Source organism: Mizuhopecten yessoensis, unplaced genomic scaffold (genome assembly GCF_002113885.1).
Source record: "Mizuhopecten yessoensis strain PY_sf001 unplaced genomic scaffold, ASM211388v2 scaffold1579, whole genome shotgun sequence".
In the NCBI taxonomy this organism is placed as follows: domain Eukaryota; kingdom Metazoa; phylum Mollusca; class Bivalvia; order Pectinida; family Pectinidae; genus Mizuhopecten; species Mizuhopecten yessoensis.
In genome coordinates this window covers 460288-476964 of record NW_018404117.1, presented here as the reverse complement: position 1 = coordinate 476964, position 16677 = coordinate 460288, and the positions used below count along the sequence as shown (strand labels likewise).

The following is a 16677-nucleotide window of genomic DNA, read 5'->3' as shown; positions in this document are numbered from 1 at the left end:
ACGGGGTAGGTTGTCACTATAATAAGGTAGGACGGGGTAGGTTGTCACTATAATAAGGTAGGACGGGGTAGGTTGTCACTGTAATAAGGTAGAACGGGGTAGGTTGTCACTGTAATAAGGTAGGACGGGTAGGTTGTCACTATAATAAGGTAGGACATATATAGATGTGGACATAAAGCCGCTATAACGAGGGAATATACATATATAGGCGTGGACATAAAGTCGCTATAACAAGGGGATTGACATATATAGGCGTGGACATAAAGTCGCTATAACAAGGGGATAGACCTATATAGGCGTGGACATAAAGTCGCTATAACAAGGGGATTGACATATATAGGCGTGGACATAAAGTCGCTATAACAAGGGGATTTACATATATAGGCGTGGACATAAAGTCGCTATAACGAGGGGATAGACATATATAGGCGTGGACATAAAGACGCTATAACGAGGGGATAGACATATATAGGCGTGGACATAAAGTGGCTATAACGAGGGGATAGACATATATAGGCGTGGACATAAAGTCGCTATAACGAGGGGATAGACAATATCATCCAACCAATTACTTTCAGATATAAGAGCTAGAAGATTTTTTTTCATAAAAATGAACATACAAATGACTTCAAGCTGTCTATAAAATCTATTACCCCCATAGTAGGTGAAAACAACAACATTAGATAATATACCTACTAGACTAGGACATGAAGGTAGCTCTCTTAAAGATGATCCTTTCTGTGTTAATTTAGTTCATGATTTAATTGTGTAAACTGTGGGCACCATTCTGGAAACGCTTGTCATTTCTTTATAGAGTGCCAAACTTATTCAAATGCTCGTGCAGTAATGCTTCAAATTTTTAATTACATAAATATGCAAATTAGCTTAAATGTGTTACTTTTTGGCAAAGAAACCTGGCTTTGGATGTAAATTGTAATATATTTGAACATAATTATGTAGTCCTTCATAAAATCCAGCGGAAGACTTTGAACATGAACTATATATATCTATCTGTTACAATTTACATGTAATTTGCCTCTCTCTAGTGTTGGATTTGTAATCATCAGTTGCTATAACTTGTGCCAAATCGTTTGTACCTATTTGGACAATAAATTATGTTTAAAGTCAAATATTTACATTTGCATGGCATTGTCACTATATAGCCTCTTTGAGAGCTGTGTCGTTGATGGGACTTTAATTACCATGCCGCACGAGCCATAATTACCATGCCGCACGAGACACAATTCTTAGCGTATTAATTACAACACTGACCGGAACTACAATATCCAATGTAAATAAACATTACGGCTGCTGAAATATCGCTGGGCATTGTGAGATTTGATAATGTCATTGTAACTTTATGTGCAAAATTAAAATTAAAATAAAAAACACTTTTATTACAACGAAAACAAAACCAAGGTCTGCAATATCGTACAAAATGCACATCGGTTGAAAACACCAATGCCGGCAATGGAAACAATTTTAACGCTCATGCAATTTATCAGAAATATCGTCTGTTACACTGCACTGATCAACAGGGGTTCGTTATAAATGTCTGAAATACACATATTCTATAGACCTACTGACACATATGTTACAGACCTACTGATGAGTCACAGCACACATAAACATTCGTCATTTCAGACATTTGTAACGAACCTGTGCTCCGTCGCTAGATCACTCACTTCAAACGCTATCAGTTTCACGCGTCTCGGATCCACGGTTCCTCAGTTTCAGACGACATGTCAAATAACGATGCTGTTATAGAATCTACCGATTGTTGTCGGGTTCCCATACAATCAACAAATACATTCACGCCTGGATTCTTCACAAAACGAGCAAAGAGAAAAGTTCGAATTAACTTCCAAAAATAACTCCCTCGTGGAGGTCAAGGTCCCATTCACGGTGTTCACTGTATTTATCCATGCGCGAAATTTGTTCCGGGGGAAAATCGAAACAATTTCAAATCTAACTTTCAGCTCAGATTTCTATTGAAAAACTGGAATCACCCTATAGACATATCATACGCAATTGTATTGATACTAAATTGTGGAATAAATTTGAAGTGTTTGTTAAAATGTCAAAGTACTACTTTGTTTGCCAATCAGCACGCGACAATACGCTGTTCAAACTATTGAACGAAATTGTGTGGACTGTCGATAAGGCGGTCATTTTTAATTTTAATTATGAATTATAAGTTAAAAAAGAACATAAGAGGCAGAGAAAACGTAAATATAAGTATTGAACTGTTTTTGTATGATATTTATGATCTATTTGAATGACACAGCTTTGTAAGCAAACAAATAATAATGCGCTAGCGCGCATTATGTTGTTTGCTTGCAAAGCTGTGTCATTCAAATAGATCATAAATATCATACAAAAACAGTTCAATGCTTAAATACATGTAGAACTACTCATTTACTTAATCATAATCCTCAACTTCTTCAGACAAGAGCAATGTTTTTATTGGATGTTCCGTATCTTTGTCATCCTTTGACAGTTTTGGACGTAGCTCCAGTTTTATATTGGCTTACTTTTTAATTTGGATAAGGAAGACAAATATTTACAGCCGCCAGAACTTGTGACGTGGAAAAATATCACGATTTTTGTCACGTGACAGTAAACAAGATCAGCCTCTACACATTTACTATTGAATGTATCAGTATGCAAATTTAAATGGAAACCTATATGCTCACAGATGTTCCTTTTTGACATTAATTGGCTACTTTATCCGACTGGCGCATTTGAATAACCGGTTGCTGACGCACGACATGTAATAAAGGCGATAGATAAGAAAAACACAATTTCGATTTTTTTTAAATCTGAAATCAGTGAAGTTACCCTTGCCACAAACATACAATAATGTCCGATTTGATGTTAAATGTTTGAGGTCCAGTCGCTCGAACGGACAGTGGACTGAATTGGCACGTGACGTCATGTTTTACGTGTTATGAAGATTTGATTGTTTTATTAACATAAGTTTATCATATTAAAGTATTATAGCGCGCCGATACACTGCAGGGTTAGATATACTGACCTGACTATTGGGTCGGTGGGTGGGTGTATATCGATTACCCCGAGTTCATTGCTTAACACCTATAGTTAGCCGCGAGATATTTATATCTCATATAAACTATTTTCTGAACTTGAATTAAAGTGACGTTCATATTGATTTCAATGTTTCTTGTCGATTACACACACATGTGTACCGAGTACTATTTTGAAACGAAGATCATTGTTACATTATTTTGAAGCTTGTATCTTGAATTCATTAAGGAATAGGAACTAACCAGATATCTCATTTTCGCTGAATTTTTCCAATGTTTGCTGGAATACTCTACATCTGGGCTCCATAATTTACGACAGAAGTGTGATTTGCGTTTCATGTATTCCGATATTTGATCAGTCGTATGCGACGAAAGAGGCTGAGGTTCAAGTAATCTGGAGTTGTTATTAATTGTATTTAAGGTCATAGGAGTGTATTGATAAACGGAAATAGGAAGTACACACCTAGTTGAAAATCCAATGTAGGGAGACAGTATCACAATTTCCGCATATTCTAATGTTGAATATTAAACTGATGAATAATGTATGTTTATTATTGACAGAACAGTGTGTTCTCTCAATATTAAAGTATTTTAAACCAATCCAGGCATTAATTCAGGTGGGGTTTTTATCAATGAGTAACATGTGTCCATTCTTCTGAACTTCAGTTTACCTGTAATTACTGTGTATATGTTTTTATTATAAAATGTCAGTTTTTAATCGTTTAAAGATAATTAATTTTACACAATTTCACCATTTATTACATTGATATACATTAATGCAATACTAATCTATGTCAATATAATTTTTACTGACATTATTTTGGAAAAAACTATTTTCATTTTTTTTCAAAATTCACTCCTTTTACATAAATTTCCATTTAAAATCCTTAATATTGTGACTACCTATATATTTTTTTGTGGCAGAAAATTTTCTTTAATTCAAAGCAATATAACTACAAAATTTCAAGAAATTCTACTGAGAAATGGTGACACAATTCTATTACCTTAACGAGAAATCTTGTGTAAGTTGTATTTTATTGAAGGGGTTCAAACTGACGGCTTGCCCGAACCTCACATCTTTTATGAGATGTAAATGGCGGAAGGGGTTCAAATAAATCATGTCTCGTCGCTATGACAATACATTATGCAATCTTATTCCGTTTTACAGGGAGGATTCCATCTCGCCTTGCTGGACGCAAATGATAGTGTGATATACAACTTTTTCACAGACTTCATTGGCCAACAGGACCCCACGTAAGTCTATTTTAAACAGTAATGTTCACATACATTTTGTTAAGTATCCTTTCAAGCAGTTAATGCTTTCATGTACAGTAGACATCTCTCTATCTAGCCTACTGTTTCGTTTGTTCATACTTCCATGAGCACCTGTATGGAATGTGGGGGTGTTATCTATGACGCATATTCAAACATAATGCATGTATAAACATAGATATTTATTGCTGAACTATTTTGCGTGGTTTTATTAACCATAAACTGCAATATACTACTTAAACGTGTACACGTTTTGATTTCATTTTAAAGTTCATTTTAAATTTTTACTTTGTTTTCGTAACCATGTCCGAAAAAAACAATCATTAACTAGTTTAAAAATCAACTAAGCTACACACAAGATGATCGTGCCAAATAAAACTAGAACGCGTTTTCTTTTACAATCTGTCTATAATGGTATTGGACTACCTTTTGTTTTCCAGGACCGTCCATCATGAAATTACAATCCCAGACATGACCTGCAACAACTGTTCTCTACAATTGACCAGGGTAGCAGGAGAATGGCAACTTGCCACGTGCGACTACATATTTTGGTCATGCGCAGACATCGATATTATTCCCAGTGCGTACCCGCCTTGTGTTGAAGAATTGAAATAATGCAGAAACACCATTATTTTTATAAACACAATTGATCTATTGTTGGAGTTTATGTAATTTTGTACATGTCTACATTAAAGTAAAGTTTAATGATAGATAATTAATTTTAAGACCGTAGATCTGGTACAATATCACAGGTGCAACTCATGAATTCAAGGGTCATATACGTATTTCACTACTAGTCAAGCCCGTTAGTCCTGTCAATTTGGGACACATTTATTGCCCATTCTCCAGTCATTTTAGCAGGGGACTTAAAAAGGACTGGATTGTGGGGGCCCGACTGTTAATATATTACATTAACACACAACGTTGGTTGGAAGCTGGTTGGAAGACAAAACGGTATTATAACTGCCACAAGGTGGTGTTAAAAAACGCTTAAATTATGTCTAACCTCAGTGCCGTGAAAGCACCGTGAATAAGAGTTGTGTTGACTTCTGCAGGAATTGAGACACAGGTACCTATCGCGAACGGGGGAAATATTTTCTGAAAGAAACATGTAAAAATCTCACTCAACCCTGTTACGTAATGTAATCCGGAAGATTTGACAGATGTGGTATAAAAGTTGGAGTGTCAGATATGGTTTTGAAGATCTATTCCTCAGCGTTAATAAGAGCCATAAACTGTTATTATCTACTGCTGATTGTCGTTACTGTGATGGCACCAATTTAATAACCATGTTTCCGTTTTTGGACGAATTCATTACGTTCCTATTTATCAGTGCATTATTGTTAAATCGAAAAGCCGTAACAGCACCATTTGTTTCTCATTCGCGATAGGTACCTGTGGCTGAGGCAAGTCCGAATTATTGAGTCATTCTGACGTTTTATCGTGGTTTTTTTTTTTACATCGGTCTGGGTTAATCGACGCCAGACCGACTATCGGACGTGAAAAGGTTGGGTCACCTGCCCGATTGCGTGGGTTTTCTCCGGGTACTCCGGTTTCCTCCCACACTAAGACCCCCCACGCGCTAACATCCGGCCCAACAAGAGTGATAATATAAGTTGAAATAACTTGTTTCATAATTGTTGTTAACTAAATAATGTTTATACTTTTATGGCTGAGGCGTGTGGAAAGGAGTAATGCAATTTGTCAAGTCATTGCTGACCGGTTTACCAAACCAAACGGGACATAACTAATAATATATACTAGCTACTTCGAGTGTTGACCGGTCCACAGGTGTTTGAAATTCTGAATGTAAATTGAGATATTTTTTATATATATAATTTAGCCTTATTTTTTATGATATATATCTCACTCTCGTGTTACTCTGATGTGAGTTTGCCATGTTAACAAACCCAATGACGGAACACTGAAAAAAATTATCCACCCTAGGCCTCATGACCATTCTATCCTGGTGTGAGGGACCATTTAATACACATTTTTATAACAGTGTTTATCTATTAAACAGGTTCGTCAACAGCGCAGTTTGATAAATGCAATGGTCAACCGGTGGTCAATACCCCCGGTGGTGGGTACACCTGCAGCTGTATCAGTCGTTACCATGGCGACCATTGTCAGTATATGAGTAAGTGTCTGGTAGGCCATTGATTGTTATAGGTGGAATTCAACATTATCCTATTTTTGTGTAGGAAATCCGAAATGTAATGTGACTTTCTGTGATGTTATCAGATTAAACTGAAATAATGTCACAGAAATCAAGAACATAAAAAGGAGGTTTTTGCCCTTTGTAACTGTTCATGATGATACTTGATATAAAACATAGGAGAATTTACCTATTTGAGTTTTGATCACCAGAGTGAAATTCTGTCAATGATTAATATTAATAGTAATATCAAATACCTAGTAACCATTTATTTCATACAAAACTGTATAATATTAATATTTTGCAGAACTTACCTATTAGCTGTATATTTCATGTTCCCTTGTTTTTTGAAAAAGGTCACCAATTTATCTAGTCTTTGTATTTTATTTTGCAGAACTGGCCTATTAGATGTATATTTCATGTTACCCTGTTTTTTGAAAAAGGTCACCAATTTATCTGGTCTTTGTATTTTATTTTGCAGAACTCACCTATTAGATGTATATTTCATGTTCCCCTGTTTTTTGAAAAAGCTCACCAATTTATCTGGTCTTTGTATTTTATTTTGCAGAACTCACCTAAAACATGTGTATCTTATGTTCCCCTCCTTTTTGCTAAAGGTCACCAATTTATCTGGTCTTTGTATTTTATTTGCAGACGACTGTGAAACTAACAGTGACTGTAGTAACCATGGTCTGTGTGAGTATGTAGAAGCCACCTCCTACCCTAAGCGTCAGTGCTATTGTGATCCGGGCTGGTTCGGACAGAACTGTGAACATGGTGAGTAGCTCAACATTGACAGCTAGTTGGTCAGTTGGTGGGTGCATGCTTTGGATAACAGCAGCGTGGTGGAATACACACTACAGGTAACTGTAGATAATACAAAGTTACAAAATTATCCTTTCCAAACAAAACTAATCAGAGATATTTATTTCAAATAAATACAAGAGCAGCACCATTTCAGTCAGAATTACCGGGGTCTGATAAACACTGAAGTAAAACTCTGTGATTCTCTCCCCAATTTTCGGGGAAATGCGACAGTATGTTCTTTTGCAAAAAAAAACACCAAGAATTATTTACAACTCATTCAGTATGACTTTACCGCTATATATCCCTACAAACTTAAGATGGCATTCATATAGATTATAAATGTCATGGCAAATGTTGACGTTGTTGTTATTATGATGTTATAATTGTAACATTAAATTCCACTAACTCTTCATGAGAGGAGCTCAGTGCTGTTCTATTCATTGAACAAGCATACATATAATGGTGTCACACACCATTTTAGTTTCAATTGACGGATATTGACATGAGATGTAATCAACAACAGCAGATGGTGACTTGATATATTAACAAGACCAGGTAATCCTTTATTGGTACTTGCACACTATCTCCATTACAGAGTCGATGGTTCGGACAACATCGGTTGACAAGTCCCTGTATGTACACACCAATCTCTCAGCACAGTTTCAGATGTACCACAGGGTGCTTGAGGTGAGTCTGAATTATTGTAAAGTTAAAGTACATGTATTATTTTTTTTTAAATTGAATTAATCCCTTTGTTTCCCCAGATGTGAAGGGTTATTAATGTATGACATCAGTTTTGGTATAGAAAGCATGTCCTAGTCTCTTTAATTTGATTTTTGTTCAAACACATGTGATGACTTCAATATTATCATAACCACAACATTTATAGATTACATATGCTGAAAGAATTTTTTAATCTAAGGGGGATAACTCCATATTAATAGTTGACATCACAAAGGTTTTCATGTTCATTGTTGTACACCAGCTTGAAATATGGCAAGTTTAGACTCAAACTTTATTTTTCGTCAAAGCATCCATGATGACTGTGATGAGTTGTCATAGTAATGAAGAGGATGGTATAATTTCTGGAGTTAAAAAAACCCAACTAAACAAACTTAATTAAATTAAAGCTAGAAACATGCAATGGAATATATGTATATGTCACTAGAGCAGCTTTACTTTTGAGGGTGAAAAGAGAGTAAGGGTCTGCTACATTCAGTTATCAATGTTTGCTTACCTTCTTTGAAGCCCTGCATCACTTAAACATTTTGAAGATTTCATTTATACATGAACATAATTTAACTTTTGCTCATTAAATCATCCAAGCGGACCACACAATCTGGATCACACTATCAATGTGACTTTATTTATATGGAGAAAAAGAATACAAGCGTAATTTTTTTCAAATAAAATAAAAGTATTCAATTTGTAAACATTAGATCGAGTACTGGGAAGAGAAATGCCCCTAATGGACACAACTACAATATTTTTGCACAGAAAACCAGTTTAAAAAGAAAACTTGTAGAAGAATTTACAGCACCAATGTTTTATTTTAAAATACAATGTATATTCGTTATGTGTGTATGAAGTTATTGTCTTCGAAAAATATCAGCAATGTGATGCGATCGCGCTGAGGAAGTGTTAACGTCATTTAGCACTCACAATGGTCACATGACCTATTTAGTATCACTTATCTTTAAACAAAAAAATCATATCTTAGTATATTTTTTATGGTAATGTTTTTACTAGGAATTTTACTTCGCCACGAGTCTTTATAATCTGATATTTTAAAAGATTCCATTTTGAGAGAAATATCACCATAAAAAATGTACTATTCTGTAGTAACTAATGAAATAAATATTATTTTAAGTTTTTCCTAGTTGAAGTTTTTCCATCACTTGAAACTGATTTGTATGTGACAAATAATATACACAAATTTGATGTTTTTTTTGCAGACTGAACAGGAATTGGAGGTACTACTTGAGGTTCAGACACAGACTTGGGTTGGAATTGGACTTCGCCCTAATGGTAAGTTATCCACTCTGATGTTGAGTTGTCTACCCTGATGGTAACCCTAACAGTTAATTGTCTACACTGCTAGTTAGTTGCCTTCACTGAAGGTAAGTTGTGATTCGAGACAGAAATTGTCTTCCCTGATAGTAAGTTGTCTTAATCCTAACAGTAAGTCAGTAACATATTCTTTCCAGACAGTAATTGTCTAAATCCTTGATAGTTAATCATCTACCCTGAAATTATGTTGTCTCCACTGACAATTAGTTGTCTACCATGCAGTAATTTGTAACTTGAGAGTTAGTTATCAGTCCTGTAGGTGAGTTAACTCCTCTGACAGTAAGTTGTCTGTCCTGTAGGTGAGTTAACTACACTGACAGTAAGTTGTGTGTCCTGTTGGTGAGTTAACTACGCTGACAGTAAGTTGTCTGTCCTGTTGGTGAGTTAACTTACCTGACAGTAAGTTGTCTGTCCTGTAGGTGAGTTAACTCCTCTGACAGTAAGTTTTCTGTCCTGTTGGTGAGTTAACTACACTGACAGTAGGTTGTCTGTCCTGTTGGTGAGTTAACTTCCCTGACAGTAAGTTGTCTGTCCTGTAGGTGAGTTAACTACACTGACAGTTAGTTATCAGTCCTGTAGGTGAGTTAACTCCTCTGACAGTAAGTTGTCTGTCCTGTAGGTGAGTTAACTCCTCTGACACTAGGTTGTTTGTCCTGTAGGTGAGTTAACTACACTGACAGTAAGTAGTCTGTCCTATTGGTGAGTTAACTACACTGACAGTAAGTTGTGTGTCCTGTTGGTGAGTTAACTACACTGACAGTTAGTTGTCTGTCCTGTTGGTGAGTTAACTTACCTGACAGTAAGTTGTCTGTCCTGTAGGTGAGTTAACTACACTGACAGTAAGTTATCAGTCCTGTAGGTGAGTTAACTCATCTGACAGTAAGTTGTCTCTCCTGTTGGTGAGTTAACTACACTGACAGTTAACTACACTGACAGTTAGTTATCAGTCCTGTAGGTGAGTTAACTCCTCCGACAGTAAGTTGTCTGTCCTGTTGGTGAGTTAACTACACTGACAGAAAGTTGTCTGTCCTGTAGGTGAGTTAACTCCTCTGACACTAGGTTGTCTGTCCTGTAGGTGAGTTAACTACACTGACAGTAAGTTGTCTGTCCTGTTGGTGAGTTAACTTCCCTGACAGTAAGTTGTCTGTCCTGTTGGTGAGTTAACTACACTGACGGTAGGTTGTCTGTCCTATTGGTGAGTTAACTCCTCTGACAGTAAGTTGTCTGTACTGTTGGTGAGTTAACTACACTGACAGTAGGTTGTCTGTCCTGTTGGTGAGTTAACTACTCTGACAGTAAGTTGTCTATCCTGTTGGTGAGTTAACTTCCCTGATAGTAAGTTGTCTATCCTGTTGGTGAGTTAACTTCCCTGACAGTAAGTTGTCTATCCTGTAGGTGAGTTAACTACTCTGACAGTAAGTTGTCTGTCCTGTTAGTGAGTTAACTACACTGACAGTAAGTTGTATGTCCTGTTGGTGAGGTAACTACACTGACAGTAGGTTGTCTGTCCTGTAGGTGAGTTAACTACACTGACAGTAAGTAGTCTGTCCTATTGGTGAGTTAACTACACTGACAGTTAGTTGTCTGTCCTGTTGGTGAGTTAACTCCCCTGACAGTAAGTTTTCTGTCCTGTTGGTGAGTTAACTACACTAACAGTAGGTTGTCTGTCCTGTTGGTGAGTTAACTTCCATGACAGACTACTCTGACAGTAGGTTGTCTATCCTGTTGGTGAGTTAACTACACTAACAGTAGGTTGTCTGTCCTGTTGGTGAGTTAACTACCCTGACAGTAAGTTCTCTACCCTCAAGAAGTTGTTTGTCCTGTTGGTGAGTTAACTACCCTGACAGTAAGTTGTCTGTCCTATTGGTGAGTTAACTCTGACAGTAAGTTGTCTGTCCTGTTTGTGAGTTTACTACACTGACAGTAAGTTGTCTGTCCTATTGGTGAGTTAACTACACTGACTGGTTGGTGAGTTAACTTCCCTGACAGTAAGTTCTCTACCCTCAAGAATTTGTCTGTCCTGTTGGTGAGTTAACTACCCTGACAGTAAGTTCTCTACCCTCAAGAAGTTGTCTGTCCTGTTGGTGAGTTCACTTCCCTGACGGTAAGTTCTCTACCCTCAAGAAGTTGTCTGTCCTGTTGGTGAGTTCACTTCCCTGACGGTAAGTTCTCTACCCTCAAGAAGTTGTCTGTCCTGTTGGTGAGTTCACTTCCCTGACGGTAAGTTCTCTACCCTCAAGAAGTTGTTTGTGAGTTAACTTACTGTCAGTGTAGTTAACTCACCTACAGGACAGACAACTTACTGTCAGAGTAGTTAACTCACCAACATGACAGACAACTTACTGTCAGTGTAGTTAAATTGCCAACAGTACAGACAACTTAACGTTAGTGTAGTTACCTCACCAACAGAGTTAACTCACCAATAGGACAGACAACTTACTGTCAGTGTAGTAAACTCACAAACAGGACAGACAACTTACTGTCAGAGAAGTTAACTCACCTACAGGATAGACAACTTACTGTCAGGGAAGTTAACTCGCCAACAGGACAGACAACTTACTGTCAGGGTGGTAAACTCACCAACTGGACAGACAACTTACTGTCAGGGAAGTTGACTCACCAACAGGACAGACAACTTAGTGTCAGTGTAGTTAAATTGCCAACAGGACAGACAACTTAACGTTAGTGTAATTAACTCACCAACAGGATAGACAACTTACTTCCAGTGTAGTTAACTCACCAACAGGACAGAAACCTCACTGTCAGGGGCGTTAACTCACCAACAGGACAGACAACTAACTGTCAGTGTAGTTAACTCACCAACATGACAGACAACTTACTGTCAGTGTAGTTAACCCACCAACAGGACACACAACTTACTGTCAGGGAAGTTAACTCAACAACAGGATAGACAACTTACTGTCAGAGTAGTTAACTCACCTACAGGACAGACAACTTACTGTCAGGGAAGTTGACTCACCAACAGGACAGAAAACTTACTCTCTGGTTAGTTAACTCACCAACAGGACAGACAACCTACTGTCAGGGAAGTTGACTCACCAACAGGACAGACAACTTACTATCAGTGTAGTTAACTCATCAACAGGACAGACAACTTACTGCCAGTGTAGTTAACTCACCAACAGGACATACAACTTACTGTCAGTGTAGTTAACTCATCAACGGGACAGACAACTTACTGTCAGTGTAGTAAACTCACCAACAGGACAGTTAGTGTAGTTAACTCACCAACAGGACAGTAAGTTGTCTGTCCTGTTGGTGGGTTTACTTCCCTGATGGTAAGTTGTCTGTCCTGTTGGTGAGTTAACTACCCTGACAGTAAGTTCTCTACCCTCAAGAATTTGTCTGTCCTGTTGGTGAGTTAACTTCCCTACAGTAAGTTGTCTGTCCTGTTGGTGAGTTAACTACACTGGCAGTAAGTTGTCTATCCTGTTGGTGAGTTAACTACACTAACGTTAAGTTGTCTGTCCTGTTGGCAATTTAACTACACTGACAGTAAGTTGTCTGTCCTGTTGGTGAGTCAACTTCCCTGACAGTAAGTTGTCTGTCCTGTTGGTGAGTCAACTTCTCTGACAGTAATTTGTCTGTCCTGTTGGTGAGTTAACTACACTGACATTAAGTTGTCTGTCCAGTTGGCAATTTAACTACACTGACAGTAAGTTGTCTGTCCTGTTGTTGAGTTAACTCCCCTGACAGTAAGTTGTCTGTCCTGTTGGTGAGTCAACTTCCCTGACAGTAGGTTGTCTGTCCTGTTGGTGAGTTTACTACCCTGACAGTAAGTTGTCTGTCCTATTGGTGAGTCAACTTCCCTGACAGTAGGTTGTCTGTCCTGTTTGCGAGTTTACTACCCTGACAGTATGTTGTCTGTCCTGTTGGTGAGTCAACCACCCTGACAGTAAGTTGTCTGTCCTGTTTGCAAGTTAACTACCCTGACAGTAAGTTGTCTGTCCTGTTGGTGAGTTAATTTCCCTGACAGTAAGTAGTCTGTCCTGTTGGTGAGTTAACTACCCAGAGAGTAAGTTTTCTACCCTCAAGAAGTTGTTGATCCTGACAGTAAGTTGTCTGTCCCGTTGGTAAGTTAACTTCCCCGACAGTAAGTTGTCTGTCCTGTTGATGAGTTAACTACCCTGAGAGTAAGTTTTCTACCCTCTAGAAGTTGTTTGTCCTGATAGTAAGTTGTCTGTCCTGTTGTTGATTTAACTCCCCTGACAGTAAGTTGTCTGTCCTGTTGGTGAGTTAACTTCCCTGACAGTAAGTTGTCTGTCCAGTTGGTGAGTTTACCACCCTGACAGTAAGTTGTCTGTCCTGTTGGTGAGTTAACTACACTGACAGTAAGTTCTCTACCCTCAAGAAGTTGTTTGTCCTGTTGGTGAGTTAACTTCCCTGACAGTAAGTTCTCTACCCTCAAGAAGTTGTTTGTCCTGTTGGTGAGTTAACTTCCCTGACAGTAAGTTCTCTACCCTCAAGAAGTTGTCTGTCCTGTTGGTGAGTTAACTTCCCTGACAGTAAGTTCTCTACCCTCAAGAAGTTGTCTGTCCTGTTGGTGAGTTAACTTCCCTGACAGTAAGTTCTCTACCCTCAAGAAGTTGTCTGTCCTGTTGGTGAGTTAACTTCCCTGACAGTAAGTTCTCTACCCTCAAGAAGTTGTCTGTCCTGTTGGTGAGTTAACTTCCCTGACAGTAAGTTCTCTACCCTCAAGAAGTTGTCTGTCCTGTTGGTGAGTTAACTTCCCTGACAGTAAGTTCTCTACCCTCAAGAAGTTGTCTGTCCTGTTGGTGAGTTAACTTCCCTGACAGTAAGTTCTCTACCCTCAAGAAGTTGTCTGTCCTGTTGGTGAGTTAACTTCCCTGACAGTAAGTTCTCTACCCTCAAGAAGTTGTCTGTCCTGTTGGTGAGTTAACTTCCCTGACAGTAAGTTCTCTACCCTCAAGAAGTTGTCTGTCCTGTTGGTGAGTTAACTTCCCTGACAGTAAGTTCTCTACCCTCAAGAAGTTGTCTGTCCTGTTGGTGAGTTAACTTCCCTGACAGTAAATTCTCTACTCTCAAGAAGTTGTCTGTCCTGTTGGTGAGTTAACTTCCCTGACAGTAAGTTCTCTACCCTCAAGAAGTTGTTTGTCCTGTTTGTGAGTTAACTACCCTGACAGTAAGTTCTCTACCCTCAAGAAGTTGTTTGTCCTGTTGGTGAGTTAAAAAAAAAAAAACTTGAACTACCCTGACAGTAAGTTCTCTACCCTCAAGAAGTTGTTTGTCCTGTTGGTGAGTTAACTACCCTGACAGTAAGTTCTCTATCCTCAAGAAGTTGTTTGTCCTGTTGGTGAGTTAAAAAAAAACAACCTTGAACTACCCTGACAGTAAGTTCTCTACCCTCAAGAAGTTGTTTGTCCTGCACTAAGTTGTCCACATTGATGGTGAGTTATCTGACCTTTGGAAGTCGGTTAACTACCTCGATAGTAAGATGTCTTCTGAGATATAGGTCACCACATGATAGTTAAATTATTATTGTTCGCAGGTTACAGAAGTGGATGTCAGCATTTTCCAGTTAATTACAGATCTTCTGGGTCAAGTACAGGTGAACCAGAACCTAGTGTAGAACCCGAGGTCACATCAGAACCTGAGGTCACATCAGAACCAGAGGTCACATCAGAACCAGAGGTCACATCAGAACCTGAGGTCACATCAGAACCCGAGGTCACATCAGAACCCGAGGTCACATCAGAACCAGAGGTCACACCAGAAGCTACAGCGGAACCACAGGCCCCCCATACTTGTAGTAATAGTGCGACGTCTGGCACACATACATTGACATGGGAAGTGACAGCGGGCAGTAACGACATCAAGTTTACACACACAGCGACTGTTGCTGGTGACAAGTGGATGGCTTTTGGCATTTCCTACGATAAATTTATGGTAATAAATGTATTTAGTTCTTCATCACATGAAATATCTGTTATTAACCATATTGGATTTCAGTTTTGAAGAGAAAAGTTCCTTGAGAATAAATGTTTCACTTACATTTTTTTTCTCTCAAGAGAATATTATGTTTTTTACTAAAGAATAAGGAAAGCTACATTCTTTGTGTGGTCAGACATCACTCATAGTATGTTTCTGTTGCAGCTTGGCTCTGATGTGTACACAAGCTACATCCATGGGAGTGGACAAGTTTACTTACTGGACAGGTAAAGAGCACATTATGTCTTAATGTCTACAATGGTTCATAGTGTTGGAATAGCCATCTGTAATGATATTAAGTGGACTACAGTAATCAAATACTGATGATAATTCGTAAAACTGTACATTTATAAGTGTTTAATTTCAACAGCATTTATCGTTTCCAGACCACTGCATAATATGCACAATACCTATTCTACAGATAAAATGAAATTCATACTTTTTGTTTCATTTTAATAGCTTAAGTGTAACGAAACCAATATTAGAATACATAACATCCTGCTTTGTTTTATCTTTTCATATCATTACACTACAGTAATACCATTGGGGCCAATGCAAAGACTATGCCAGTAATTGATCCCATTTCCAGTGTCATGAATGTCTCTGGTTCTCAAAATGGTAACAGCAAATCTGTAAGCTTCTGGAGACTGAGAGATACTTCTGATATCAACGATATAAAACTTTTGGAAACAACCCAGTTCCATGTGTTATTTGCTGAAGGAACTAATTTCGTAGATTTAAATGGAGTGTTGATGTATGGGAAACATGACTTGAAAATGCGCACAGACAGGACTTTCACCATCCCAAAGTGTGGTTAGTGTTCCGTCAATTTGTTATTATGTAATGCAATAATTAGTGTCATTTTTGTATGCATGAATGTTTCCATTCAATACTGAGTGCAGCTGGCAGAGTTTCTGTGGAATTATGCCATGACATTACACATTTTAAGAACAGTTAAGGCCTAGGATTGTGATATTTGATATTTGAAAATTTATTTTAAATTAATAACCATGAATCACATTCAAGATCACACGGTCAAATGTGTGTCGAAAACTTCAAACAACTTCCTCTGACCCACAAAGCCTTGAGTCAGAGAATACTTACCATGTAACTTGCAAGGGTGTAGAGTCTATAATTATATCACCTTGGCTAATTACATTCAATAGTGATCAGACATGTTAAAATGCTCAAACAATGCGTAATGAAAAATAAGTCCTGTATTACATATACTTCTATTGATTGGGCCTGTAGCTTGTAAATGACCTTGACTGGCATTGAGTCACATGTTCAATTCTGAAAACTTCTAAATGGCATCTTCTCTGATGCACCACGAGGCCTAGCTAGAGTAGTGAT

General features: G+C 37.9%; 1 protein-coding gene across 3 annotated transcripts in view; it reads left to right on the top strand.

The window, feature by feature from the left end:
- Window positions 1-16677, top strand: part of LOC110465341 — a 78216-nt gene that overhangs the window by 18901 nt on the left and 42638 nt on the right. For 2 of the 3 annotated variants that reach the window (XM_021521092.1, XM_021521109.1), the window contains exons 3-11: window positions 4216-4301; window positions 4760-4899; window positions 6343-6459; window positions 7132-7254; window positions 7880-7971; window positions 9240-9312; window positions 14885-15282; window positions 15490-15551; window positions 15860-16137. In XM_021521092.1, the coding sequence (XP_021376767.1) occupies window positions 4216-4301; window positions 4760-4899; window positions 6343-6459; window positions 7132-7254; window positions 7880-7971; window positions 9240-9312; window positions 14885-15282; window positions 15490-15551; window positions 15860-16137 (1369 nt within the window). The remainder of the gene's footprint in view (window positions 1-4215; window positions 4302-4759; window positions 4900-6342; window positions 6460-7131; window positions 7255-7879; window positions 7972-9239; window positions 9313-14884; window positions 15283-15489; window positions 15552-15859; window positions 16138-16677) is intronic. The other variant, XM_021521101.1, reaches the window with a different exon arrangement.